Below are 23,501 nucleotides of genomic sequence, written 5' to 3' on the forward strand. Positions count from 1 at the left end.
TGCGTTTGTGCGTTTGCGTTGGGCTGGTGTTCACTTTCACTTTCACTCGAACGTGGTGGAAGTTCAGTGTTGACGTCAGAGTGTAGGTAGGCGGGCGGGATAGGAGGTGGATGTGCAGAAACCGAACAGACCGCCTCATGAGACGGTGAGACGGGGTTGATCATGAGCCCCTTGTTCTTAGCTACTAAGTCATTTGTTCATTGTCAGGCTTCTCCGCCGGTTCTTTCTTCTCTGGCTTCTCCATACGCCTCCATAAGCCCAGGAAGCCACCTCCGACAACCATTTGGCCAGCTTTTGGTCGGCACACCATGACCCATTTCTCCTCCTGTTTGCTCAGATCTTCTTTTAGCTCGTTATCCCGTCGTTCTTGACCTGATGCCGAGTCTGCGCTTTCATCACTCGAAGGCTCGGAAGGTTGCTCTGGCTGAGACTTCTTCATGGGCGCTCTCGGTCTGACTGCGCGAACATCCCACTCGCGAATTGTACCTGCTCCTAGCTCAATGACCTGGTCAAGAATGTAGGGCATCTTATGCTCCCGAATAGCTTCGACACATTCGGCGATCTGGGTGATGCTTGGGTTGAAGACGGCGAGCATGCCATTGACGTGCAATGCGGGAGCGACATTAGCGAGGTGACTTGTCGCGTTGGGTAGATCTAGGAACACATGGGTTAGGAAGGGCTTCTCAGTTTTTCTCGACGCTCTCTGTTTGGCGATCCACTCAGACACATCTCCTACGTGAAAGTCAACGTTGCCCGCGTACATGCCATGTCGGAACCCTTCCACGATCTTCTTCGCATGTGCCGAATGTTTGCTAGATATGTCCAACGTATGTATGATAGCGCGACGGTTCTGCTTCCACGACGATAGTGCTGATTCCTGTAGGTCTGACAGAGATTCGCCGAGGTATACTGCGTCTTCGGGTTCTTCTTGGGTAGTGACATAGGACGGCGTTCTTGGAACGGGAGGGTTGCCGGCGTGTACAGCGCGAGCGAGATGCAGCGTCAGCGCTCCATGGCCTGTGCCAGCTTCGAGGATCTCTAGAGGTGGTTCGGTGTTGGGAGTAGCGGACGGAGTATCGACGTGGATGTCGAGCAGGGACACTATGAGGTTGGTATCTGAAGGGTAGATCTGGAGTATGTCAGCCCGAGTCTGGTGTCTCGTCGTGGCATGGGATACGCACCGGAGTAACAAGGCGCGGTGTCAATCTGACATATTCGGCCAATGTAGGCTCGTAGACGCGAAAGGTGTCGCCCTTGTGGGAACGGACAATTTGCCGTGGCTCTTTTCCAATGACATCTTCATGCTTGACAACGCCTCGGTGTGTGCCGAGGGTCTTGGCCGCCTGCAGTTTCACGAGGCGCCCATCTTGCGTCTCTTTGCTCTCGCGCAGGAGCACAACATCGCCTTCTATGCGCCTGTGAGCGGGGTCGGGGTGGTGGAAGCGGAGGTCTTGCCTTGGAACGCGCGATGGAGGCAGGAGCTACTGGTAAAGTGTCGCGCACGCGGGTTTAGTACAGCACGTCGTAGCTGGTGGAGCGAGGAGGATCGCATGGCTTTGTAAGAAGAAAGATGTCAGATGCGGAGGTGACGCCTTCGCCGCAGCAAGCGAGCCGCGACCGCAGGAGCACCGAGTATGCTCTGCAGGCGTAGGAATGCAGTAAATCTTACACAGATGATTGAGTCCCTTTCACATAGCTCCTGCCTCTGCTACATCGTATATTTGTATATCTACCCTACTTTACTGCATAATGCATAACGTCACAGCGGTGATTCTAATCCCTGCATCGCCATTGACGATCCGAGACTCCAGGGTTCGGCCAAGAACAACATGGAGCACCTGCACGCTTCCAACGCATGCGCCTCGCCCAACACGCTTGAATTCACACCCTCAGCAAACGAGCCCATGTCATGGAGATGAGATCGCGTTGCTGCGAAAGACACATATCCTAAACCTGACTCTGGCTCTATGCGCCACTACTCACACCTTCGGGAGCCTCCACCATGACGCGCCGCATAGTACGTACAGCATAATCCTTCTTCCGCCAGTACTAACAGTCTCAGGTACGGACGGGCATTCAGCTCATAGCCCTCACCATCGTCGTCTCCCTAACCATATTCTTCCTCGATAACCGCTACCGCGTCCTCCCCCAATCCGTTCACAGTCACATGCCACTGCACCACGATGGCCTCGTTATCACCGATATCACCGTACAGACATGTTCGACCATCAATCCCCTCTCAAAATGCATGCTAGACCAGAAGAAGTGGCATCGCATAGAGAAGGATCTGTACCTCGGCTCCGGATGGGTCACCAAAGGATACGTCCACATCAAGCGCAAGCGGGAGGAGGAGCTCAAGACGGAGGACAAAGTCATCATCGATGTTCGCACAGGCAAGCTTGATCCCTCTGTGGGAGAAAAGGCCCAGGCGTCCGAGAAGTGGGAGTCACGCCCAGCTGGCCTCTGGATCAAGAGGTCGCTGAAGCGTCACGCGAGCGACGACAAGAAGGCCGTGACAGCGGTTGATATACTTTTTGGCGCCGATGCAGTAGAGCCACGGCCTGGCTGGGAGCTGGTCAAGAACGGAGCCCTACACCTTGAGACGGGCAAAGCAAGCACAGATCCCCGCCTGAGCATACGAAGAGGCCCAGCAGCCAAGCTCGAGAAGCCCGTACCCAAGATCAGAAAGGATGGCAAATTCAAGATTATGCAGATCTCCGACCTGCATCTCAGCACTGGTCTCGGCCACTGTAGAGACCCAGAGCCGCCAGGTCACAACGGCGGACACTGTGACGCCGACCCCAGGACCATAGAGTTTGTGGAGAGGGTACTCGATGATGAGAAGCCAGACTTTGTAGTCTTGTCTGGCGACCAGGTCAACGGCGATACAGCGCCTGATGTGCAGAGCGTAGGGCGTCTCCCATCCTTTACGCGACACAAAGCTAACCATCTCACAGGCCATGTTCAAGATAGTCGAACCCCTCGCAGAGCGCAAGATACCGTACGCAGCCATCTTCGGCAACCACGACGACGAAGGCACCCTCTCCCGCCACGCACAAATGGACCTCTACGACTCGCTCCCCTACTCCGTCAGCGAACCCGGTCCAAACACTATCGATGGCGTAGGAAATTACTTCGTCGAGATCCAAGCCCACAGCAGCAAGCACTCCGCCCTAACCCTCTGGTTCCTCGACACGCACTCCTACTCACCAGACGAGACCCACTACCGAGGCTACGACTGGCTCAAGCCCAACCAAATCGACTGGTTCAAAGCCACCGCCGGCGGCTTGAAAGAAGCACACAGCCACTATACCCATAAGCACCTCAACATGGCCTTCATCCACATTCCCCTCCCCGAATACGGCAACCCCGACAACGATCGCGTGGGAAACTGGACCGAACCCATTACCGCCCCCGCCTTCAACACGCACTTTAAAGACGCTCTCGTCGAATACGATATCAAAGCCGTCTCCTGCGGCCACGACCACGTAAACGACTACTGCGCCCTCTCCAAAGAACCCGAGACCGGCGATCCAGAACTCTGGATGTGTTATGCGGGTGGTAGTGGCTTTGGTGGCTACGGGGGCTACAACCACTTCCACAGGAGGTTAAGGGTGTTTGAGATCGATACGAATCAGGCGAGGATTGTGACGTGGAAGAGGTTGGAGTATGGCGATACGGGGAAGAGGCTCGATACGCAGATTATTGTTGATTCGGGGAATGTTATGCCAATTCAGGTTGGGAACCAGGAGTGAATTGGATTGAGATGAAGGAAGTGACTATTGCACCTTATGGCGTTTGGGTGTTCGCATATGGAGGGAAAGGAAGATCACCGCTTTTTTGTTTGGGGTCGTGCTACATTTGGCCAAGACGCCTTGTTAGTCTTCACATGGCAATTCAAATTCATTTTCGGAAACCATTTCGTCAGGAATATACGTGTGTTCCTCTTGTCCACCTCGCATGTCTATATTTTGGGCTCAAGTAAGAGTACTGTATTCTTCCTTTCATTTTTTATCCAATACTTCATCTATACATTATCCCTCAGATGAACGTCCTCATAAACTCTCCCAGCGCCATAATAGCCATAGCCTGCCCATACGGCATGCTCGTAATCTTGATATCCTTGTAATGCTGCAGATCATGCCCCATACCCGTTCCAAAACTCGTCTCCGTCAGCTCGCCCTCCGCGCTGATCTTGCCCATGACAGCCTTGATCGCCTTAACCGCGCTCTGTAGATACACATCCCCACTAATATACCGCTTCCGACACGCCTTGAGCATACCATACGCAAAGCCTGCCGTAGCAGACGCCTCCTCGTAGCTACCTTCCGAGACGGGGATATCAAGAAGAGTGCGCCACATGCCATTCTCGCCCTGCAGTTTGAGCAGCGCCTGACATTGCGACTCGAGGATTCCGATGAGGAACTGGCGTAGCGGATCCGTCTCCTTGAGATCGAGAAGCTCGATGAAATCCGGAATCGCAATCGTCAACCACGAGTTACCGCGCGCCCACCGTGCGCGCGCAAAGTTATGCCCGACTTCCAAGCCACCCTTGTCTTCCCATTTCCAGCCGTGGAAGAACAGGCCTGTGGATGTGTCGCAGAGGTACTGGCAGTGGAGGATGAATTGGCGCTTTGCCTCCTCGACGTATTCCGGTCTGTTGAGTACCAGACCGATCTTAGCGAGGGGCAGTGCGCTCATCATGAGGGTGTCGTCCCAGAGTTCATCTTTGTTGAACGAGTTGTATGTCTCGTGTTGGAAACCGCCGAATTTGGTGCGGGGCAGACCATGCATCACCCATTCTGCCCATGTGTCTAGCCAGGGGACGAAGGTCTTGTTTCCTGTCTCTTCGTATAGGTAGGCTAGTGTGAGGAAGGGGCTCATGGTATTGATGTTCTTGGTCGTGCCTTTGCTGAGTTGCTTGTCGAACCAGCCCTTCATAATGTCCATCGTCGCCGTGCTGCCTGTCAGCGTGTAGTAATGCCATAGACCATAGAGACCGATGCCGTGTGTCCACTCCCAACCGTCCCAGCCTTTGGTGTCGATGATGCGGCCATCGTCGAGTTTTAGGAGGAATTCGCCGGTTGTGTCGTTGATGTTGATCAGGTTGTGGGTTAGGAGGAGGATCTTCTCGTCTATTTGGCCTTTTGTGAGGCCGTGGACTGTGAGTGTGGACATCGTAGGCGCGTTCTATGGGTCACGTCGCGTTCGCAGCGGATGGTCGCAGTTCTCTGAGGATTGTAGCAATGCAAGCGATTGAGAAGTTTAACGCAAGAATTGGAAGGAGACAGCAAAGAGAACAGATATCGTCACACGCGTAGTCTAACAAGTGGGTATTAGGTACAGGCCGTCGGTCACACGCGTCGGTAGAGCTCAACCCAGGAACGGAGCGGGGAGCAAAAACTGGGGAATGCTCAGGGTCTCAACCGCGTCAATTGCATCGATGCTGCATGTCACTGCCAGATTTCGTGCCCTGTTGCACCGACTCGTCCATCTCTACCCCGACTGGGCGCTGGGCACACGTGGTGTCGCTCCAGCAGATGGGTTCCTGGAAGGCGCGGCTCTTTCTTCGTGTCAAACATCAACACCGAGACCATGGACGCCTACTGCTGACATCCCGCTCTAGGGCTTCTGCCGCGCTCGCATTGCATTGCACCGAGATTCGTTGATCACTAAACCGACGGCACCGGCGTGAAGGTCACCAATCGCTTACCTCTTGGAGGTCCGGAAGACACCGTGGAGGGAAGTGCGACCGCCGTGAAGGAGCTTGGCCGCCTGACACGACTCAGCCTGGGAAAGCCAGCCGCCGCCAACATGCTGCAGGCGGACAAAATCTTCCACCAGCCGCCTTGGGCCCAGCAACGAAGCTTCGCATGACACTCGCGCGAGCTTGACCCATCACATGCCTTCACGAGTGACGCGGGTGGCCTTTCGGCAGCATCTACGCCGATGTTTTACCACAACCGGACCACCGCCAAGTGGTGGCACTCTCCACACTGCTTGATCCTACTCCGCATTCCCAAGCACTCCACTATCTGTATGGATGGCATGGTGGCGGGGTTGGCGAACCCCAGAGGCTAGCGACTCAAGATGCAGCGTTGGCGCCGACAGGGTCGCGCTTGCAGCACGCCTTTCCAGAATCCTACCTCGAACTGGGGTGCGGAAACAAGGAGATGATCACCAATAGTCAATACCCGGCTAGACGTTGAACGTGCAGGTTCTTGGATCCTAGGATTTGCGGAGTAGCCTGCCAGCCTGGGGTAGCTTGAGGCCGGGGAACGCTTGGACGGAACAATCTAAAATCGGGTAGAAATATCAACTCGACCGCTCCTCCATCCTGGCCAGCTCACTCGCGAGTCCTGGGGTTTCTTCTTTGCAAACCTCATTCTTTCTTCCGCTGTCAAGCTCTCGGAAGTCCTTTTCAAGATGGCTACCACCAGAGCCAGTGCCGATGGCGTGCACAACACACCCGAGGTTGTTCGTCATTCGGACGATAAGCAGGACATTAGCCAGGTCGAGCGCGTGTTCTCCGAAGGAGGAGACGAGAAGGGCGACCATGCCGACTACAACCGTATCGACAAGGAGGTTGCCAAATACGCAAACGCTTCTGAGGTTTTCATCTCGGAAGAGGAGAACGCCCGGTTAAAGAAGATGATCGACCGTCGTGTACTGCCTATTATGGTCATCACGTACTTCCTGCAATCGCTGGACAAGGGCACAATGTCCGCTACCTCCATCATGGGTATCCGTGAGGATATTCCCGCGCTTCTTTCCAAAGAGACTGTGAGTCGCAAAGTCTGTGGGCACTAGTATCATGCACTGACTCATGACAGTTTGGGTGGCTCACCACCTGTATCTACCTCGCTGTACTGGTCGTCGAATACCCAACCAACTGGATTCTCCAACGAGTACCAGTAGCCAAATACCTCGGATTCAACATTCTTGCATGGAGTACCGTACTTGCCTGCCATGCAGCCTGCTTCAGCTTCCCTGCGCTCGTCGTTTGCCGAACACTCCTTGGTATCTTCGAGGCTGTCTGCCAGCCCGCTTTCCTTATCATGACTTCTCTCTGGTACAAGCGTGAGGAGCAGGCCCAGATCGTTACGTACTGGTACATGATGAGTAAGTTATACAAGATCAAAGACATACAACACCAACTAATCCTTACCTCCAGACGGCATGCAACAAATTGTCGGCGGTCTCCTCGCATACGCTTTCACCAACATCAGACACCCTAGCTTCTCTGCGAACCCCGGTAACGCTTCCATCCGATCCTGGCAAGCTATATTCATCACATATGGTTGCTTCTCCTTCATCTGGGGATTGTGGGTCATCTTCCGCCTCCCCGACAGCCCTATGCGCGCCAAATGCTGGTCAGAGGAAGACAAGAAGCTCATGGTTGAGCGTGTACGCTCCAACCAAACCGGTCTCCAGAACAAAAAGTTCCGCGCCTACCAATTCAAAGAAGCCCTTCTCGACCCCCAAACCTACTGCTACATGGGCATTCAGATCTTCACCACTTTACCCACGTCAGGCCTCGGCGCCTTCTACAACATCATCATCAAAGACCTCGGTTTCGACACTCTCCAAGTCCAGCTCCTCGCCATGGTCCTTGGTGTCGTCATCATCGCCACACTAATGGGTTCCGCCTGGATGGTCAAGAAAACAAAGCAAAACTTGCTTACCATGGCCGTCTTCATGATCCCCGCCTTCGTCGGCACAATCATCATCATGACCGTTAAAAACACAAACAACGCTACCAAAGCCGGTCTGCTCATCTCCTACTGGATCGTCTTCACCTTCTGGGCCGCCCAGGGTCTCGGCATGTCCATGCTTACCCGCAACGTCGGCGGACAGACCAAGAAATCCGTCTGCATCACCATGAACTTCTTCGCGTGGTGCGCGGGTAATGCGATTGGACCGAAAGTATTTTTCGATGGCGACCCACGCTATCTCAAGTCCCTGGCTATTCATCTCGGGTGCTACAGCGCGCTGCTGTGTGTCATTGCGTTTTTGAGGTTCAACCTCACGCTCAGGAACAAGAAGAAGGACAGGGAGTTTGGAAAGGACATTAGCAATGCGCATGGTTTTGATGATTTGACGGATAAGGAGAACCCCAACTTCCGGTATGTCTACTAGTGGGATTTTGATTGGAGGGGGATGTGCGGTGGAGATAGTGTAGCATGAGCTATCAAGTATGCGTCGCATGAGCTATTTCACGACTTACTTATCACGTCACATTGCTTCTTGTTCCCCTAGTCCTGGTGATAGATTACAATCTCTGCCCAATACTTGCTTTTCTTGTAGAAATGTCGCTAACACCATTCCGTCCCGCGCCCGTGGATGGGAATGGAGACGTACCGATTCTGCCTCTCTCGGCATATCAACATCATCATGTACCTAAGCGACCGATATGCAACACTAAGAGTAATTCTAATCGGATTATCACGAGACGAACGCGAACGCAACAAGAGCAGTTCATCCCCACATGTTCAACGAACCCGTGGACACCTCCACCCGTGCTAGCGTGAGAGCTACGCGATTGGGGCGTTGGCTTGGCGTGCGCGTCCCTGTTACATCATCGCTCCGCGGCGAGCCATGGACCAGGTCTGCCGTGCCGCAACCATGCATCTTCACAGCTGGCCGCCATCCAAGAACTACAATTCTGTCGCACTGCATATTTTCCTATCGTTATACGCATTTCCATCCAAGGTAGGTCTCATTACTCGCGTCATTGCCCTCAACTCACGTCAGACGGCGGAATGCCCGGACTTTCTGATGCTAACAAGCTTCTAGTAAATTCGCGCGCTTGGAAAGAGCTCTTGTACGGAACGATCGCACCTCATACCACACGAACGCGCAATTTCCCGCGATACGCTTCCATCCCTCGAAGTCTCGGAATAACCATCGACCGCACACGCGTTATCAAACGGACGGCCTGCGACCATGGCTAAGAAGAGAAAAAATCAAGGGGGACACAACGATGCGAACAATAAGCACCTAAAGACAGGCGGGATTAAGTACAACGAGAATGAAGTACGGCCGGGTCCGGAATCGGGAGTAGATGCCCAGACAGGAAGATACATTCGCTCTCAGCTGCCTGTTAGAGAGTGGGGACTGCCCGATGATCCTGTATGTTCATCGACAAAAAAAAGGAAAAGGATTCTACGCAGTACCTGGAGGTCACATGCCTGGTGTCTATGGAGATTGGGATAGGATTAAGTTCGACAACTTCATTGGAACGGACCTTCTCGCGCGCGGCCCGGGTAACAAGCAAGAGGGTGGTTTCCCGACTAGAGATGCAGCTTGGGACCATATGGAAGTGCACAGGGCTCTTAGCGAGACTGCGCTTGATTGGGAACATGGTCGCGCCTACTTGGAACTTCAACGCAAGAAGTCTCCGGATCCTGCGACGGCTCAACGTAATCGCCAGCTGGCTCAGCAATTTGCAGCGTCGCAGGCTGCTCGGTCTCAGCCCAGGCCGACTCAGCAGACATCGACAACTTCCGCTCCTCAGTATCAGCCTATGGCGCAACAACAGGTACCGACAACCTCCGCTCCTCAGTATCAGCCCAGAACAATTCAGCAGACCCCGACGATCACCGCTCCCCAGTACCAGCCTCAAGTGCAACAACAGATACCAATGATCACCGCTCCTCAGTATCAGCCTCAAGCGCAACAACAGATACTGACGACCTCCGCTCCTCAGTTCCAGGCTCAAGCGCAACAACAGATACTGACAACTTCCGCTCCTCAGCCTCAGCCCAGGATAATGCAGCAGATACCAACGACCACCGCTCCTCAGCACCAGCCCAGAGTAATTCAGCAAATACCGACGACCACCGCTCCTCAGCCTCAGCCCAGAACAATTCAGCAGTCACCCACGCAATTCGCTTCTCAATCTCAACCGCAGATCCCTCAGCGCGCGTCCACCTCGAGCTCGAGACCTTCCACAGAGTCTCTTGCCACCTCTTCATCAAGCCAAGCAGTAACGCCGGGCAGTCATGATACACCATTGACGTCTCCGGATAATTCGCAAGAGCATGGCTCTGCCGACGCGTCTTCCACTGTCGACAACGAGAGCACTGAGCCCGAGGTGACTTTAAGTTCTGAGCAGGAGTGGGTGGTAGATCGTATCATGAACGGACATAACGTCTTCTACACCGGCTCTGCTGGCTGTGGAAAGTCTGTTGTGCTTCGTACATTCAAGAAGAGATTGGAGAAGATGAACAAGCGAGTGTTCGTGATTGCACCCACGAACCTTGCTGCGCTCAATGTAGGGGGCATCACGACATGGGGTTATGCTGGCTGGGCCCCGAAGGTCAACATGAAATCTGTCAATACACTACTGGAGGAGATGGAAAAGAAGATGAAGGATGAGGGGGAGGGGTTCACGTGCAAGTTCACAGAGACTGATGTCCTTGTCATTGATGAAGTCAGCATGATGGAGAGCAACTTCTTCGAACGCCTCAGCTACGTGATGAAGCGTGCTAGAAACAGCACTGCAGCGTTTGGTGGCGTACAGATGGTTGTCACAGGAGATGTATGTTGACAGGCCCACCTCAGTGAGATCACCCGCTAACGACTGTAGTTTTGTCAGCTCCCACCAGTCAAGCCCTTCGAACGTTGTTACTGGTGCGGATTCGAGCTTAAGCCCAACCGAACTTGGAACCCTAGCGAATACAAGTGTGATCGGTGTAACAGGACGTTCCTCGATGTCAAGAAATTTGCTTTCCTTAGCAACGCATGGAAGGTACAAAAATACCGCCCTCACCAGCTCGATCGTCACTCTGACTACTACAGGAATGCGATTTTGAATGTATTCACCTGACGCAAATCTTTCGACAAGGTGATCCAAACTTCCAGGATATCCTCCAACACATCAGACTTAGTAAGAGCCTTTGCCCTTCATGAATCCAAACTTATACATCATTGGAGCTTGTTTAGACACGTTGCTAACGACAACTAGATGGATTTCAACTTACCAACGACATGAGGGCCACTTTACGTGAACCCCGTTCAGGAATGGATGGTGCCATCGAGTTGTTTTCCCATAATGATGACGTCAGAGACGCCAACGACGAAAAGATTGCAATCCTACCGGGCGAGGCCATAAAGCTCACAGCAAAGGACCGGCTACAGCTTAGTGATGATGACAGAGATAACGAACACTTACAATGGCTCAGAAAACGACCGAAAGGGTGCATAGTAAGTGAGAAGTTCTTTCCAAACAACATCCGCTGACGGCCACGCAGGGTGATGATGCTCATCGCTACGAACAGTTCGTGACGCTCAAGCAAGACATGCGCGTCTTACTGCTCAAGAACCTCTCCCCAAGCCAGGGTCTCGTCAACGGATCACAGGGTCGGATAGTTGACTTCGAGAAATACGATGGCACGAAGTTAACAAAGAAGGCGCTAGGGTTGGGCGGTCCCCATGCGCGCTTATGTGAAGTTGAGATCGAGGACTTTTGCCGAAGGAACCGTGTTCAAGTGTGGCCAATTGTCGAATTCGACAATGGCCAGCGCAGAACTATATACCCCGATTGTTTGGTTACCGAATTCGGATCCGGTGAAGGAAGCAGCCGCCTTTCGCGAGCACAGCTCCCACTGATGGCTGGCTACGCCATGACCATCCACAAAGCCCAGGTATGTCACTGAGAGTCCTGAAATCTCACATGCGTTCTAACACGTCTTCAAGGGTATGTCACTTGATCGCGTCAAGGTGAATTTGCGAAGGGCCTTTGAAGAGGCAATGGTATATGTGGCTCGTAGGTGCTCTCCTAGAAGGTATTCTAGTCCGCAGCACATCGCTAATATTTCCGAACAGTCAGCCGAGCGAGGACGCTCGAACGTCTTGAAGTCGTCGCACTTCCTGAGAAGAAATTGAACCTGCTGGATGCACAGATCAAGCAGTTTTACCAAAGCATCACGAGCGCCTAGCCACTAGGAATCTTGGTCCTGACATTCACACCCGCATGTCATCGATGGCTGTTGTTGGGAACCCTGCTGTCTTCGGCGTTTGGGGTATGGTATCTTGGAGTTCGTCTTTCCGACAGACTGGTCTGCATGTTTCGTTTCATTATATCAGCCCTAGGTAGAGATAGCGACATTGCCGCCATTACTATCGTGCACGTGTCATGTACAATACTTCCCATCATCGCATCTCTTCCTGATCTACATCCCCCACCCTATCCAACCTCTCATTCTTCTTCGCACTCCCTTCCAACCCCGCCAAAATCGCTTTATCCTCCCCCGGTATCCGCATCTCGAATGTCTCCCTCACAACCGCATACTCATAATACCCACACCTAGCAATCGGCTCCGTCTTCCTCACATCGATCTTGCCGTCCGTCAAAACGCGCTCATCGATGTGCACACCAACCACTTTTCCAATCACAACATCTGCCGATCCCATAGGCGGATTACCGGGAAGGCGCAAGGTGGTGTAGTACTCGCACTCGAACTTGACTGGACTGCGCTTCACCATCGGTATCATCATCTCTCTTCTCGCCTCTCCATCCCCGCCACCACCACTAATAACAACGCCACTGACCCTACTATCCTCCTTCTCCACCCCCGCCATCTCAAACTCATCAACACCATACTCTTCTTGCACGGCACTTCTATTCACCTCCTCCCTCAATTCATACGTCGCTAGATTCCAGACAAACTTCCCCGTGGCTTCGACATTGCGGACGGTGTCTTTCTGGCTGTTGGATGGTGTTTGATTTGCGCTGAACATGACGTAGGGTGGGTCGAAGGTGAGGTTGTTGAATTGAGAGTAGGGTGCTAGGTTTGCGGCGCCGGTGGGGGAAAGGGTGGATATCCAGCCTATGGGGCGGGGGAGGACGCATGCCTGGGTGGTGGGCGTTAGTGTGTGTATGTTAGCTGGCGATTAGGCAGGTTCATGAACTTGCATACTTTGAATGGATCATACGGTAGCCCATGGTCTTCTTTTCCAGGTTGATAGAACATCGTGCCGGCAAGAGCTACGTCATGCAAAAGGCCGCTTAGCACGTTCTTTCAAATGCAGTCGAACTTGGAACAAACTTTGTACCACGACAACATCTCCAGATAGTCTTTATATCCTTCTCCAAAGCCAATCCGTAATGCGGGTCGCTACCCGTTTGCCGCCAACGGGTAGACTGCGGGGAACCATCGTCACCTCCAGATCGGCAAACCTAGGCGGCATGGACTAGGACCCTGAGGCTCTTCACCCCCACTACTTCCGACGCCAGAACTTTTTGTAGTATAGTTTCCTTTCAACAAAATTGCCACATTGAGATGCGATCTGTAATATATCGACTGTGTACCTGCAAAACTTCTCATAGTCGCCTGCCTACCTAGGCCTCTATACACACCAACACCATAACCCCAACACCACAACCCAAAATGCCAGTAGAAACCATCCTCATAACAGGCGCATCCTCCGGTCTCGGTCTTGCATTCGTTCAATACTATGCCTCTCTACGAACGCCGCCCATCATAATAGCCATGGACAACCAGGAATTCCCTCTCCCCGCTCACCAACAAAACACCATCTCCTTTCACAGACTCGACATAACCTCTACTGAAGGACTCAAAGAATTCGCTTCAAACATCTTGAACACATCGATATCCCTTATCATCCACTGCGCCGGCATCAGAGGACTCGTTCCGGAAATCGTCGCCCAGCAGAAACAGGGCGACAAAGATGTTGCAGCGACCGAGACACTGGAGGCCATGGATCACGTAACTATGATGCGGACGTTTGAGATCAACACTTGGGGCACGCTTAACGTTGTTAAAACGTTCTTGTGGAACCTCCAACTCTCTGCTGCTCAATCCGCATCGAAACCTAGAGTTGTCATCTTATCTTCTCGAATGGGCTCCATATCCGCGAACACGGCGGGCGGTGGTTACGCGTACCGAGCCAGTAAAGCGGCGCTGAATGCGGTGGTGAAGAGTCTTACTATTGATGTACCCGATGTTCAGTTTTTGATGCTGCATCCTGGAAGAGTTGAAACGGGGTTAGTGGAATGGAAGGAGGAAGGGGCGATTAAGGTGGAGGAGAGTGTGAAAGATTGTATGAGGGTTTTGGATAAGATGGACGAGGAAGGGTGGGAGAGTGGGAGGTTGGTTGATCGGTTCGGGGTGGTGATTCCTTGGTAGGATGACGGTGGTAATGAGGCGAGGGTAGTGGAGAGAGATGCGAGAGAAGAGGTGAGTAAAGATGATGTATTTTCGCACGTATATATCCGCGCCTATCTGGCATTGTATTTTGAAATGAAATCGCTGAACCTCTGATCTCCCGCCTTTGCTCATCTATCCGTACATTCTCTCCCGCCTCAGATGTTCTCCCATAACGCCATAATATGCATGATTGAGATCGAGTCACTCTTATCCACCCAACGAGCTAAGGGATCAGCCGCGCGCTCGACTTGCTCTCGCGGACACAACTCAAGCCACAGCCGAAGCAGTGAGGGTGGTGTAGTTAGTGACACCCTCCATCGTTGTGCCTATAGGCTTCGTAGATGACGCCGGAGGCGTCTGTACAGTGGTGTAGTTGGTAATGCCTCCGATCCTTGTACCTGTAGGCTTGGCAGATGTAGATGTCGCTGACGGATCATAACCACTGTAGTTGTTGCCGCCGGTCCTTGTGCCCACGGGTTTGGTAGATGTTGCCGATGATGCATCCAAAGCGGGAGCTACCTCTGAAGCCGACAACAAAAGACGCTTGTTGTGAAAGGTGGTGAGAGTCGTGGAGGATGCTGAGGGATCATATGGGCCCTCGTTCCTACCGCCAGTCAAAGTCGCAGGCAGTGTCATAACCTTTGTTGACGTAATGACCGTTGTTACGGTAACTACCGTGGGCGCTGCTCCATAGAGAACCTCGAAAGTCGTTGGAGCTGTGGCGGATACCGATGAGCTATACGGGGCGTAGCCAGATCCGTGAGTCAACGTCGCTGGCAAAGTTATAATCTTCGTCGTGGTGATGATGGTAGTCGTTGCTACCGGAATGGGAGATTGCTCTGCGAGAGCCGCTGAGAGACGCTCGTCCTGGGTTGAAGTAATGGACGCTTGAGGTAATGAAGGTAGGAGGCTGTTGTCCTGGTAGCCAGCCCCAGCGCCGTTTTGATAAACCCTCACCGAGTTGATGAGATAGTACACTTCATTGAACTTGTCGGGGTTGGTCGCAACGAAGTGAGTGCAAGAGTCGTCGTGTGTCTCCGCTGCGCAATGAGAATAGCCAGACCAAGCATTGCCACCGGCCATTGAGCCGCAAAAGGTAATGTTTATGATCTGTCCCATGTTAGTAGGCACTCGAATCCACATGATCGAATGTACTTACGATCTTCATCTTCTTGAACGTATTGCGAATATCGCAGCCATCCCCAACGAAGTTCATCACAGGCGTGCCCCATGTGTTGGGGTCAGGATTGGCGCTATCCCAACCCGATGGCTCGTGACCCCGAGGAAAGAACCATGCCTGGATGCCATCGTCCTCGACTTGGGCTGCCCAGACACCGCCTCGGTTATCGTTGAAGGGTTGGCCGAAGGAGCCCTCGGGACCATTGACGCCGCAGTCGCGATGTTCCATGCATTCGAGGTCTGGGCGCGTCTCGCCTGATCCGCCATTGTCTCGCATCTTGCATGGCGTGTAGCCGGTATGAAGGCTGAGAGAATTCCGGGAGTTCATAGAGACGCCTTCGATGATGTCGAACTCGGAGTACCACTCCTCTTGATGACCTGTGTCGTGGAGCAGCCAGCTGCACGTGGTTAGCCGATGTACATGTCTGACGTGTCACACAAACGATGATGAGCACAAGAGAGGGTGCGAGAGTCGGTACTAACTCAAAAGTCCGAGAAGGTGAGGGATAGTTGGAAAGTGAGACTTACAAAGCAGGCCACATGCCACATCCACTAGGCAGGTGCTCAAAGTCGGCAATGAAGAGTCCGTTGTCGAACGTCTGCACTCCTTCTAGTCGGACGCTCTTGCGGCCATAGCCTTCACCGGGCTCTTGCGGAGGGAGTACTTGAGTTGTATCGACTCCTAGATGAACCTTGCCGTCGTCGATGCGAGCAAGTCCAAGTGAAGTTGCCTCTTCCTTGGAGACGTAGAGAGCCATGCCTTGGGTGAACTGGTCCCAGCCGCTGTAGAAACGGAAGGAACCATCGTCGAAGAAGTTGCTCGCGTTGTATTCCGCCTTGAGCTCATAGCCTGTGGTGAGGCAGAGCACTGAGGCAGCGACGAGGAGGGTGCGTAAGATAGCCATGATTGATACTTGACTGTAAAGCTAGGGAAATGATAGGAAGTGGAGGTAGGAAGTGATGAGGAAGCTTGACGCAGAGAGGTTTGAATCATATAGTGGGTGCCCGTGCCCATACCGTCCCGCCTCGCTTGTAGTGAGAGAAGGAGGGAGGAAGGAGCGACCGGCAACCCACCCCATGGCGGTGAGCAAAGTGAGAGAAATCGTGCTGAGGTAAATAGCCTGTGTCTATTACATTGCGGCATCAAGCAAAAGTAATACATAGTGCTTGAATGATGAAGGAGCTCACACTATGCAGCTCGCAGTCTGTGATGGGTATAAGTATACAGTAGGTGAGAAAGACGGCATCGTGCCGTGGAGTCAAAGCCAGCATGCGAATGTCGCTCCTGAAGTTAATGACCGACTCTTACAGAGGCGTATATGACTGTTAGATGTTACTGCGAACATACTGCAGCTGAGCAGCCAAGAACGCCACCAACCAGAACCCGCCTCTGAGTCAACGCAGTTGTAGTAGCAAAGAAGCGCGTGCTCGATACATATGCGCACTGAACGGGGAGTGTGCCAGGTGACCTGGATCCACTTGCGAAACGGCAGAGCATACCAGCATCATGCTTCATCACCCACCGTCTTCTCTACGTCGCCCTCGCGGACATCAGTCAACGTGCCCTGGTCTTCCTCTCTGGACCGCGCGCCTGAGATCTTGCTAGCAGTCTCCAGCCCTCTTTCAACATCTTGCACTAGCCCATCCAACGCGTCGAAGATGTCGCCTTGCTGTTCCCTCGCCTCAGTCAGCCTGTCCTGCCCAACTTCACCCTTGCCTTTGCCCTTGCTCTTCCTCGGTATGTCGATGCCTTGTATGCGCAGCATGTATCCTTGATCCGGCGAGTCCTCATCGAACGAGGGAGCTATCCGTACATCCGTATCGGTGATTTGCCACTCTGACGAAAGCGACTGCGCATCTACGACTGCGCGCCCGTCTGCGCCGATATCGATTATGAGGTAATGCTCCTTGACACCCGGTATGGGCGGGGGCAGCGGTGACTCGACTGGTGAGTCTTGCTCGTCTCCTTCTTCGCTCCCTTGATTGCGTCGTCTCTCCCCTCCACCCGGCGCATCATGCGGGAGATACTTTGTATCATCCAGCCCCAGGCCTCGCATCGATGCAGCAGTTATGATGGTCGGGTCGTCGTCGGCAAATACATAGTGTGTATACGGGTGATAGTGCTCGCCCGATGTGGTGTCTTCGATCAGGCTGAAGAAGGGTCGGAAGTTCGGCGGTGGTAGCAGCGGCTGCTCGTCACTGGGCTCGGGGTACGGTATGTCGTCCTCATACTCGTCTTCTGGCGCATCGCCAGGCTGCTGTTGCTCGTGGACCTCGTCGTCGGGAGGGTCTTCGGCGCGCTCTACTGACTTTGATCGTGGAGAAATCGATGCGCGACGATCTGAACGGTACTCTGTAGTGTTAGGGTTGCTAGACATGTTGTGGGAGTTGATGGAAGACTGGAGTTAACGGAGTTCGGGAGCTCTAGTAAGGTGCATGATCGATAAGGGACGTGGTCCATGCACACTACCTCATCAACCCCAAGGCAGCAAGTCAGGTACGGGATGCGGTGGAAGGCCCCTAGCTCAAAGGCTAAAGTATGTAATGCAGTCCTTAGGGTATCATCCAAATCCAAACGCCGATAGTAACATCCGTGTGCAAGCCAAGGTATTGAAGCGCCGCTTTCCCAGCTTCCGTCTCATGCCTGCAGATCGAGTTGACATAAAGCCTCTCAATGAGTATCCGTAATCGACCGTGTAATCCGAAAGCTACAGCGGGCTTGTGTCGGGTTCTTGGGTCGGTGCCGGGGTTTCGGTGGCTGTCGGCGCGTCTTGACTCTTCGACTTGAAAGCTGGATGCACAAGTTAGCTGGAGATCTGGTAGTTCGCTTGCGTACATACGTTGTCGGCACATGGGACACTTCTCCAGAGAGCTCTCTTGCTTTAACCAGGAAAAGATGCAGTGCTAAGACGTGTTAGTCTTTGTCGCCCAGGATGACTTCATGGGTATGGACGCGTACCATGTGAAAAGAATGGTTGCACTCTCCCAGTACTATCTCACGTTAGTCTAGACCCAGCATCATCATGGTCAGACATACATAGCGGACACTCATCGCCAGGAAACTTGCACTTGGAGCAAGTGCTGTCGTATGGGTTACGACAGATACCGCAGACATCGTCGTCTGGCATATCCCAGCGCCAGGCAGCGACGGCGTTCCACTCGCGTATAGTGACTTTCATCGTGTCTCTCGTCACTTGGAAGGTAGATTTCGAGGTTGGCGCGTAGATTGGATGGAAAACAAGATCAACAGCACCAAAACATGCCGAGGCGGCAGCTTACGGCGGTGAGGGGCGGCGATTGCGCGTAATTCCGCAGGGGTCTGAGCTTAAGCTGGAGCTCCACGCTGAGAGCGACTATCACGCATCACAAACACACAATCACGCAACTTCTGTTATACATACACGCCGTGCTATGGTACATCTATCATGACCGTCTGATAGAGGCTACGCCACCGATTGCTGTCATCAGTCAATACAGGGGGCAAGGAGATCAGACCCTCTTCAGGTTTGCTGCAGTTCCCCGCACTAACGCTGAAGCTCGATGCGGACCCTCTACGCTGCACGAGGATTGTAGATTAGGGAAGCTTCACCTCGCCGTCTAGCTCCACAAATCTTGTTTCCTTCTTCCCTTCCTCGCCGACCAGAGACACCTTCTCATTCCATCGTAGCCATCAGACAAATTCCAAAATGTTCGTCTCACGCTTCCGCTGCTCTTTACGTCCGCTCTCTTCTACCCCGTCTATCCGCTTCCCCATAGCTGTAAGCAGCAGAAGGGCAATGTCTTCACAATTCGCCTTCTCCTCTTATCTCGTCACGCCATCTGAGCTCAACTCGGCATTGAAGCACAATGCCAGCAAACTTTCTACAGAACCCCGCATTGTCCCACTTTGCGCCTCTTGGTTCTTGCCCAACGACGGTCGCAATGGCTACGACACCTTTCTTGCACAGCGCATCCCCCGCGCACGCTTCTTTGATCTCGATGCCGTCAAAGACATCCATTCGCCGTACCCGCACATGTTACCCACTCCCGAAGATTTCGCAATCGCAATGAGACATCTTGGTATACGACGGGAAGACAGCGTCGTTGTCTACGATACAAAGGAATTGGGCATCTTCTCTGCGCCGAGAGTGGGCTGGACGTTGCAGGTCTTTGGTCATCCGAAGGTGCATGTGCTGAACAACTTCCGCAAGTGGGTTGAGGAGGGGTTTCCAACAGAGAGTGGAGAGCCAAAGGACGTCGAGCCGACTGAGTATGCGGTGCCAAATTTGGAAGAGGACAGAGTCGTCGCTTTTGAAGAAGTGAAGGACATTGCGAAAGAATTGGGAAAGGAAGGCGCAGACGAAGTGCAGATATTGGATGCTCGTAGTCTTGGAAGATGGAAGGGCGTTGATCCAGAGCCCAGAGAAGGTATGTTCTGTCGCATGCGATACTATACAATCTGGTTAGCTGATCTCTCTAGGCCTCTCATCTGGGCACATTCCCTACTCCACCTCCGTACCCATCACAGACCTCCTCGACCCGAACGACAAGACCTTTCTCCCTGCCTCCGAACTTCAAGCCATCTTCAAGTCCAAGGGCGTGGATCCGTCCAAGCCAATTATAAACAGCTGCGGTACTGGTGTCACGGCAGCAATCATTGACGCGGCATTGTCGGAAGCTGGATTCCCCACAGAACAGAGACGGTTGTACGACGGCAGTTGGACGGAGTGGGCTCAGCGCGTGAAGCCGGGTGAAGGTCTCATCCGCAAGACGGAGTGAATTGCCGCCTGGAGCGCGAGTTTGGTCATGGCTATGAGACATTTCCTTCCAAAGTTGATACCCATTTCACTTTCGTGCATGTAGTTTGTATTGACGAATATATGATGCTTTTCCGCCTTTCTGACCATGAAGAATAGAAATATATATCTAAGATACAAATGTCGTGTCCAACGATCACCAACAAATGGGGTATATGCAGACACCTAGATGGCTCAGCCAAAAGACTACCATGTCCACGAATGGAAACGCGCAAAAGGCGGACGGTTCTCAACAAAAGAAAAGAAGTGAATGATACGCAACATAGGAACCTATAATTCTCCGCGACGGGGCTGCTGAGAATTACAACCACTCCTGCGATGACTCCGATGATTGGGAGGAAGGAGGTGCTTGCTCCGACTCGGGCTCTTGCGATAACGGAGGAGTTACCAACGCCAGGTAGTCCTGTAGTGCCATCAACGACGTCGATGACTCGGAGGTTTGCGGCGCTTGCGGCGTTGGCGAAGACTGGAGCAACTGCGATGACGAAGACATCGGCGAAGACTGAACCATGTCCAAGGATTGAGGCGCCGCCTGCGACGCTTGCGGTCTTTGACCTACATAACGCGGCGAAGTCGGGTCAAGGTAGGTATCAAAGAACTCTCGGACTGTTGGGTCGGCACGAAGTGTTGTATTTTCCGGAAGCGCCACAACGTTGAGCCCGTTGAGCGAGCGTGCTCTACTGACTGGTCGGGGAGTTAGCTTGTGTCCCGCAACGAAAGATGTAGTATAACTTACGAGCAACGTAGATCTGGCTTGCCTCAAAGGCCTTCGAGAGATTAACAGTAACGCGATCCAACGTCATGCCTTGGGACTTGTGCACTGTGATGGCATAACCTGCCAAGAGTGGGAGTTGCGTCCTTGATAGGCGGTTCGTTATTTTGACTTTCCCACCCTCTTTATAGGTTATGACCTCGGTGACAGCGCAGTCTGGGTAGATCGTCCTCACTTCCTTATTGTCGAATGTGACAATTGGCCATGGTTTGGGCGTATTCTTCTTGGCGAAGAGTTCGAGCTGAGATTGTACATAAGAACCATGACGGCCTTCTTTGCATGGCAGCTTGCTGCGGTCGTATGACTCAAAACCGGTAACAGAACCTTGGCAACCGTTCACCAGACCCTTCGCGGGGTCAATGTTGGCCACCAACATTACACGCATACTTCCTTTGATAAGCACACATGGATCGTAGCGGCACCCATCCTGTCGGGATTGTTAGTGAGACCCGGAAAGACAACAGAAGTAACATACCAAGCGTTTTAAACAGCCGAGATTGGCAGGATGCTTTGTGCTTGCCTCTTTGTAGTCCACCAAAGATTCGTCACTACGATCGGTTTGTTGAAAATGATCCAAGCAATTGTATTCAAGCTTTGCCCGTTCAATCAACTCGATTTTATCATCGTTAACCTCTTTTACTTTCTTACGTGTCGAGTGTAGTTGAACGGCGTCTTTTGTCTCATTCGGATGATGGAGTAGAAGCTGTCCGTGAGGCGCGAGAATGTTACCATCTGATACGCGTCAGTTTGCTGCCCCCAGGCATAAAAGTAGTGTCGAAGCAGCATTTCGACGATGAGAAAATATTACCTCTGCGTATCTTTTGAAGAATAGCAACAAATTTCCTGTCGCTTTGTCGGTGAATCTTGGTAAGATTGATATGTGTGAAGTTGCAATTCTGTCTGCGTTAGTGCACTTCTACAGTAGGAGTAAAGAACAGAAGGGACGTCTAACATACCTGCCATACTTCACTGCAGAAAGCCCACTTATCAGCCATTCGCCAGGGGCCGTAGCCACATCCCTTGGTCTCACAGGAAATTTCACACTCCAGCGGGTCCTTTTCGTCCTTGGGTTTAAGCTTTGTGCCACATCCCATGCAATGCTTGAAAGGTTCAACGGGTGCAAGTTGACAAAACTAGGATGATTAGCGTGGATGTGACGTATTTCATGGTGCGACTCACATCTCCGGTAACCACGACCTGAACACCACCAAATGGTAGATCGGCGTTATGTCTTGGAGATCTACTAGCTTTCATAATCTCGCTCAATCGCTCGAGATCAGAGTTCGGAACCATGCTTATCTCATCGATGACGAGCACCTCGACGTCGTTGAATTTTTTCCATTGTTTCTTCCCGCGAGCAGCTTTTTTTAGGTCGTCCAACTTCTTCCCGGAGCTGTATATGTTCCATGCTGCAAAATTATGAATTGTTTGGCCACCCACGTTGTACGCAGCGAGATTGCTTGGCGCTATAATTTGCACCTTCCATCCTTGCTCTCTGAGCATTGGGACAATGGTCTTGAGGATGGCTGATTTTCCAGTCCCTGCAGGACCAGTGTAGAACACATTTTCCCCCTCTAGGATCTTTTGCACCACAGCCTTTTGTTCGGGTTCCAGTTTGATATTGGTTCCGGGGACGTAGTAGTCTGCGAGGATGTTGGGTTTTGGGCGCGGCGCTAAGCGCGCAACATCTCGCTCGTACAATGCTGTCGCTTCCTTGATCCTTTCTTGTTTTCTCTGATCGCGGAGGCGTTCCGCTTCTTCAATGGCGGATCTGTTGGCGTTCATGAACGCCAATGCCTCTTCTGCTGTGAAGAAGTCTCCGCGTAAGTATTTATATATGTCGTTACCTTTCTGCTGGAAAGCGTCTTGGAATTTTCTGTAGATGCCAGGGAATTTCCCGAACGCGACTGCGTAATATTTGCTGTTTGGTTTAGATGGATCGGGCTCCTGAACGTACAGGCCGGCATCCCGCAGATGTTGCATCGATGTGAATGGTGCTGTTCTGCAGTCTGTGGGGTCTTTCTTATCTGCTCTGGGGTTGATTCTGGGGTTGCCGGGAATGCACCGTAGTTGTGCTGGGTTCCGTGCTGGCGGCTGGCATTGCTTCGAGACTGGCTCTGCGTCGCAAGCGGGGTTCTGGGGCTCCCGGACGATATATCCTGTCTCGGTCGCTTTGGAGAAGTGTCGAATTGGTAGCCGTCTGGCTTTCTTTTCCTGTCGTTTGTCCCCGGCGGCGTAGCCATGGGTGGAATGTTTTCTTGGTCTGTCATTGGCGGCGGTGAACTATTCGTATTGTATGATGTAAGATGAAAGCCTGAGGAAGGAGCGCGACGTAAGGGAGTGTATGGCGAGGATTGCGGTGGGTGTGTCGTAGGAACGATAGCGAGAGGGGCATCATCCGGATACCGGTTCGGTACGTGACCACCTGTTCACACGGTAAGTCTCAAAGCTCATACTGGAACCACTGCGGAGGAGGAGGAGGGGAACCACGTACCGGGCATGACGTAGCAGTCGACAGGATTGTATGCGGCGTGGTGGTAAGAATGATCGTATGCGCCGACTCACGGTAAGGGACAGCTC

The 23,501-nt window shown here is 52.7% G+C and overlaps 9 protein-coding genes across 9 annotated transcripts; 3 read left to right on the forward strand and 6 right to left on the reverse strand.

Moving 5' to 3' along the window:
- Window positions 1-184: 184 nt before the first annotated feature.
- Window positions 185-1,552, reverse strand: J4E93_001457 (uncharacterized protein; the record flags this gene model as incomplete). The annotated part of the gene is made up of 3 exons (XM_049339408.1): window positions 185-1,129; window positions 1,182-1,408; window positions 1,486-1,552. The coding sequence occupies 3 exons, from the start codon at window positions 1,550-1,552 to the stop codon at window positions 185-187; spliced, it is 1,239 nt and encodes a 412-aa protein (XP_049203365.1).
- A 450-nt stretch (window positions 1,553-2,002) lies between these two features.
- J4E93_001458 (uncharacterized protein) lies at window positions 2,003-3,755 on the forward strand (the record flags this gene model as incomplete). The annotated part of the gene is made up of 3 exons (XM_049339409.1): window positions 2,003-2,017; window positions 2,063-2,908; window positions 2,958-3,755. The coding sequence occupies 3 exons, from the start codon at window positions 2,003-2,005 to the stop codon at window positions 3,753-3,755; spliced, it is 1,659 nt and encodes a 552-aa protein (XP_049203366.1).
- Window positions 3,756-4,041: 286 nt separating this feature from the next.
- Window positions 4,042-5,178, reverse strand: J4E93_001459 (uncharacterized protein; the record flags this gene model as incomplete). Its single annotated transcript, XM_049339410.1, has 1 exon — window positions 4,042-5,178. The coding sequence occupies one exon, from the start codon at window positions 5,176-5,178 to the stop codon at window positions 4,042-4,044; it is 1,137 nt and encodes a 378-aa protein (XP_049203367.1).
- A 1,248-nt stretch (window positions 5,179-6,426) lies between these two features.
- J4E93_001460 (uncharacterized protein) lies at window positions 6,427-8,139 on the forward strand (the record flags this gene model as incomplete). The annotated part of the gene is made up of 3 exons (XM_049339411.1): window positions 6,427-6,783; window positions 6,834-7,122; window positions 7,175-8,139. The coding sequence occupies 3 exons, from the start codon at window positions 6,427-6,429 to the stop codon at window positions 8,137-8,139; spliced, it is 1,611 nt and encodes a 536-aa protein (XP_049203368.1).
- A 4,017-nt stretch (window positions 8,140-12,156) lies between these two features.
- J4E93_001461 (uncharacterized protein) lies at window positions 12,157-12,977 on the reverse strand (the record flags this gene model as incomplete). Its single annotated transcript, XM_049339412.1, has 2 exons — window positions 12,157-12,858; window positions 12,924-12,977. The coding sequence occupies 2 exons, from the start codon at window positions 12,975-12,977 to the stop codon at window positions 12,157-12,159; spliced, it is 756 nt and encodes a 251-aa protein (XP_049203369.1).
- Window positions 12,978-14,441: 1,464 nt separating this feature from the next.
- Window positions 14,442-16,258, reverse strand: J4E93_001462 (uncharacterized protein; the record flags this gene model as incomplete). The annotated part of the gene is made up of 3 exons (XM_049339413.1): window positions 14,442-15,284; window positions 15,334-15,751; window positions 15,882-16,258. The coding sequence occupies 3 exons, from the start codon at window positions 16,256-16,258 to the stop codon at window positions 14,442-14,444; spliced, it is 1,638 nt and encodes a 545-aa protein (XP_049203370.1).
- A 600-nt stretch (window positions 16,259-16,858) lies between these two features.
- On the reverse strand, window positions 16,859-17,731 carry J4E93_001463 (uncharacterized protein; the record flags this gene model as incomplete). The annotated part of the gene is made up of 1 exon (XM_049339414.1): window positions 16,859-17,731. The coding sequence occupies one exon, from the start codon at window positions 17,729-17,731 to the stop codon at window positions 16,859-16,861; it is 873 nt and encodes a 290-aa protein (XP_049203371.1).
- Window positions 17,732-18,061: 330 nt separating this feature from the next.
- Window positions 18,062-18,532, reverse strand: J4E93_001464 (uncharacterized protein; the record flags this gene model as incomplete). The annotated part of the gene is made up of 4 exons (XM_049339415.1): window positions 18,062-18,144; window positions 18,194-18,257; window positions 18,313-18,344; window positions 18,391-18,532. The coding sequence occupies 4 exons, from the start codon at window positions 18,530-18,532 to the stop codon at window positions 18,062-18,064; spliced, it is 321 nt and encodes a 106-aa protein (XP_049203372.1).
- A 597-nt stretch (window positions 18,533-19,129) lies between these two features.
- On the forward strand, window positions 19,130-20,111 carry J4E93_001465 (uncharacterized protein; the record flags this gene model as incomplete). Its single annotated transcript, XM_049339416.1, has 2 exons — window positions 19,130-19,760; window positions 19,813-20,111. 2 exons carry the CDS (start codon window positions 19,130-19,132, stop codon window positions 20,109-20,111), a joined length of 930 nt encoding a protein of 309 aa, XP_049203373.1.
- Between the last annotated feature and the right edge of the window lie 3,390 nt (window positions 20,112-23,501).

This window comes from Alternaria ventricosa, assembly GCF_023758065.1.
Source record: "Alternaria ventricosa strain BMP 2768 chromosome Unknown scaffold_2, whole genome shotgun sequence".
Taxonomy (NCBI): Eukaryota; Fungi; Ascomycota; class Dothideomycetes; order Pleosporales; family Pleosporaceae; genus Alternaria; species Alternaria ventricosa.